General features: G+C 36.8%; 2 protein-coding genes across 2 annotated transcripts; both read left to right on the forward strand.

Moving 5' to 3' along the window:
* The first annotated feature begins 316 nt into the window (after positions 1-316).
* LOC149902796 (uncharacterized) lies at positions 317-2546 on the forward strand. Its single transcript, XM_090109429.1, has 2 exons — positions 317-755; positions 1758-2546. Exons 1-2 carry the CDS (start codon positions 572-574, stop codon positions 2504-2506), a joined length of 933 nt encoding a protein of 310 aa, XP_089965555.1. The 5' UTR covers positions 317-571; the 3' UTR covers positions 2507-2546.
* A 518-nt stretch (positions 2547-3064) lies between these two features.
* LOC149902797 (uncharacterized) lies at positions 3065-3985 on the forward strand. The gene has a single exon (XM_090109695.1). It carries the CDS (start codon positions 3065-3067, stop codon positions 3983-3985), a length of 921 nt encoding a protein of 306 aa, XP_089965821.1.
* Positions 3986-4377: the final 392 nt, after the last annotated feature.

Raw genomic sequence — 4377 nt, forward strand, 5'->3', positions numbered from 1 at the left:
CGATTCACGACAGTCGTGTTTTTTGTTGCTGGATATTATTGTAAATTAAATTCATTTTAACATAAAAATTACGCCGATAATAATAGGATAGCAGCAAGCGATAGGAGATTCAAACGCGCTGTACCACGTTCATAAACTGAACTCTTTGCGGATCCTAGTCTCCTGGTACTTCACAAGAAATATCGTGAGTAAAACTTTAAATACGCTATCCCTCTCACACTCAGCACCTTGTACCGCTACTGAGTCATCATCGGATTTCATTCACCGCTTGACAACGATCTATCGAACGCGCATGCGTAAAGCCCGCCATCTTAGAGCGAGGCCACATTAGTACGTTGCGTTGCGCTGCGACGTCGCAGCGTTGACGCTGCGTCATTTTTCATATATTTTTTATGATATGCCACATATGCGTTGCGTCGTCGCATGCGACGTTTCAACGGATCGACGGACAAGCGACGAAGCGGGGGGAGAGTGATGCGCTGCGCTGTCGGAGCTCCGGTGTAATAACGGATAGTGTTTCGCTGCTAGAGGAGCAAGCTAGACGTGCGCAACGATATTTTTTATCTTTATCATGAGTGTGAACGATATCGATATAGATTTTCTCATATCCCTGGTGCAAGAAAGACCGATCATATGGGATAAAGGACATGAACATTTCAGTGATAAATTCCGGAAAGCAAACGAATGGGCAGCTGTTTGTAAAAATTTATTTGAAAATTACGACGAATTTGAGGATGCTAAAAAGAACAAAATTGGTAAGTTATCATATGTCATAATTACTTAGTTATATAATTTGGTACTTATGTTAATTTAAATCTTCTTCAACTGCCATGGTAAAGCGCCTGCGGGACTCATAAAGTAATTAGCAAATTGGTCTCTGATAAAATTTTGAGCTAATGATTCTCCGATGATGTGGGGTCGCAATTGTGGGAACTTACTTATTGTTATCTTGTCTTGTTGCCGTAAACCATCGTGTTCTGTGACAAAATTGTGTAAAACACAACAAGCTTTCACAATATCAATAGTTAAATCATATGCTGTATCGATTGGCCTGTGTAAAATACGCCATTTATTTGCCATGATCCCAAATGCACATTCCACGTATCTACGGGCTCTGCTAAGGCGATAATTATAAATTCTTTGTTTCACATTGAGATTTTGGCCGCCATATGGACGCATAACATGCTTACTTAAACTAAAAGCTTCATCACCGACGAGTACATATGGGATTGGCGGCTCATTACCATGATCATTTACGAGTGGTTGAGCATCGGGCAATGGTAGTTCATTTCTCATTAAAACTTCGTACAGTTTCGAATTTCTAAAAATGGTAGAATCACTTTCTTTTCCATATGCGCCCATGTCGACAAAAACAAACTTATAATTGGAATCTACAACCGCCAGCAAAACAATTGAAAAATAATGTTTATAATTATAAAACAGAGAGCCGCTATTCGCTGGTTTTGTTAAACGTATATGTTTCCCATCAATTGCCCCGAAGCAATGGGGAAAGTTAGCTTTGCGATCAAAATCTAATGCAATATTTTTTAGTTTTTCTTCTGTGATTTCTTCTATGTACTGTGGTCGAAGATATTTCCAGATAGCTTGACAAACGGACGAAATAATAATAGAAATTGTTGACCTTCCACGTTTAAATTTGAAATGCAAGTCCCTCATCGAATTTCCACTGCCCAAATACCTGCAATACAAACAAAGGGTATTATTACCTACCTACATATTTTTTTCTCTCTTTGCAGGTAACGAAGTTGTAAAAAAATGGAGAAGCGTGAAGGACAACTTTTTACGATACGTAAAAAAAATAAAGGATAACAGTTCATCAGGATCAGAGGCAAAACAAATGAAAAAATATCATTATTACAATCAATTGCTGTTTTTGCTGAAAGTTGCTCAAAATAAAACTGACAGTAGCCTTGATAAAGGAGTGGAACGAAACGAAAACACAACATCATCTCCACGTGCGACAAAACAAATGTCATCGTTACCTCCAGGTCCTTCTCGCTACGTACCTGCTAATCGCAAGAGATCAAACCAAGCAATAGATGATGTCGAGGCGCAAATGTTAGAGGCGTTGCAGGAAAAAGAAAATCGCCATCTATCATTTTTTAAAGGTATTCTGCCTTCTTTAAACGACTTTACGGAATTACAAACGTTGACATTTCAAAGCAAAGTTATAAATATCATTACCGAAATGCGGTTCGGGGAACAGACTCAATCAACAACATGGCAGCTACGCGGATATCATACGGGACAACAATATCAATCGACAACAATGCAGTCACGTGGATATCAAACTGGACTACAGGCCCAGTCACCATCGCCATCGGAGTATCAGACAGGACTACAGACCCAGTCCCCATCGCCATCGGGGTATCAAACGGCTGAATTCGAAACTACTTATTTATCAAACACTTCAGTTAGTAACTTTACTGATGATAGTCAAGAAGAAGAATATAACTTTGCTGTAATCTCTAATACTGATCCTTAAATAAAACTGTATTAAAACACAATAAATGAATAACTGATTATTATGTTGTTTCTTTTACTTACCTCAATGTGATACCAATCATTTCAATTGGTTCTATTGGATTCCTGAAATTGGTATACTGCTTCTTTAAATGTGGTTCTAAGGTTATCACCAAATAATTAAAGCTGGCCACACTCATTCTAAAAAATGCGAAAAATTTATCTTCATCTAACAACAACTCTCTATATTCCTGCATAAAAAACTGACCATCACTATTTCTTAATGCAATCACGGGAGATATCCAGAATCTTTTTTGGTTTCTACGTTTGTTTCGGCGGTGGCGTAATAAAAGCAACAAAAGAACACGTTTGTATCGATCCATTGCGAGGGCTGAACTGAGACGCTTCGTCGCCCTTCTGCGTTGCGACGACATGCGTCGACGCAACTCTGGTGTGGCATACAATGCGTTGATCCGTTGCGATGACGCGACGCACCGCAACGCAACGTACTAATGTGGCCTCGCTCTTACTGTCAAGAAGTTATTCATACGTCTTTTTATATCTACCCTCTATAAAAAAAATGCATCGATCACCACCGTCAAGTTTTAGAACATTATCTGACTCACAACTATGCACTACGGCAGGCGATGATGATTATAGTAATGTAACTTTTAGAAGCGAGAAAAGGCGTAGATTATCGGGCGACAAGTCTGATGAAATGTTAATTTTTAAAACCGAGATGCGAGATATGCTTACGAAATTATTCTCCGACTTATCTGATAGGCAGAATAGTCGCTTGGAGGCTATTGAAAAGCGTATTTCTTTAATGGACACCAAAATGACTAATGTCCAGCGCACAAATAAAGACATAGAAACGTCGTTGAATTTTACGAACGAACAAATAAATGAACTACAGTCGAAAATTGAATCAATAAAAAGTGAATTTAAAAATGTCAACTTCAAAATTAGTTTATTAGAGGAAAATGTAGATTTACTGCAGAGAATTTCACGTAAAACTAGTTTAGAAATACGTAAACTACCCAAACAGATAAATGAAAAGAAAAAAGATTTGTTCCTGCTGGCATCCAATTTGTTATGTTATCTTGGACTAGAGGACGAACAAAAGAATATACGTGACGCCTTTCGTCTGCCGAGCAAGAAAGACTCCACTGACTCAACCATGATTGTTGAATTTTCTAATACATTAACTAGAAACACTGTTATAGACGCCATCAAGAAATTTAATAGAAATAACCCATCACAAAAATTAAACAGCAATAATTTGGGCATTAAAGGTCAATCAAAACCATTGTACATCTCCGAATATCTTACCCCTAAAGACAGACGACTGTTTTACCTAGCAAGGGAATTCGCAAAGACAGAGGAATATCTATTTTGTTGGATGAGCAATGACAGGGTCTACCTCCGGAAGAAGGAAGGGGCATCGTATATTCTGATTAAAAGCGAAGATCAATTGAATCAACTAAAACTAAAAAAGTGACTAGATGTTAAGCTAAAATTATTTTTAATTTTTTTCTTATATTATTTTATAATACTTTTAATTAATATAATGTTTAAATACTCATTCCTACAAATATACTCAAGTTACATATCTTACAACAATTATTACAAAATTTACACACTCAAATCAAAGTACAATCTTTTAATTTGCATACAAATAAAAACATCCTTACATATACATCATATATACACCTCAATTCACATCAAAACCCAATATACACAATTAACCAAAGTATCAAAAATGACCTATCAGAAGCCTTCTTATTATATAGATATAATTTATGCGTTAGAAATATGTGTTTTCTCTAAATTAAACTTACAAACTATATGCGTAAAAATGGGATCATATGCCTATAACACTTTAACCTTAAC

This window comes from Colias eurytheme, chromosome 14 (genome assembly GCF_061535395.1).
Source record: "Colias eurytheme isolate Ceu_HAF_F1 chromosome 14, ilColEury1 Martin Lab GWU primary, whole genome shotgun sequence".
NCBI classification, from domain to species: Eukaryota; Metazoa; Arthropoda; class Insecta; order Lepidoptera; family Pieridae; genus Colias; species Colias eurytheme.

Coding starts and splice junctions, on each gene's coding strand:
- LOC149902797 (XM_090109695.1), top strand. CDS start 3,065: ATGCATCGATCACCACCGTCAAGTTTTAGAACATTATCTGACTCACAA.
- LOC149902796 (XM_090109429.1), top strand. CDS start 572: ATGAGTGTGAACGATATCGATATAGATTTTCTCATATCCCTGGTGCAA. Junction 756..1,757: donor TGCTAAAAAGAACAAAATTG/GTAAGTTATCAT, acceptor CTCTCTTTGCAG/GTAACGAAGTTGTAAAAAAA.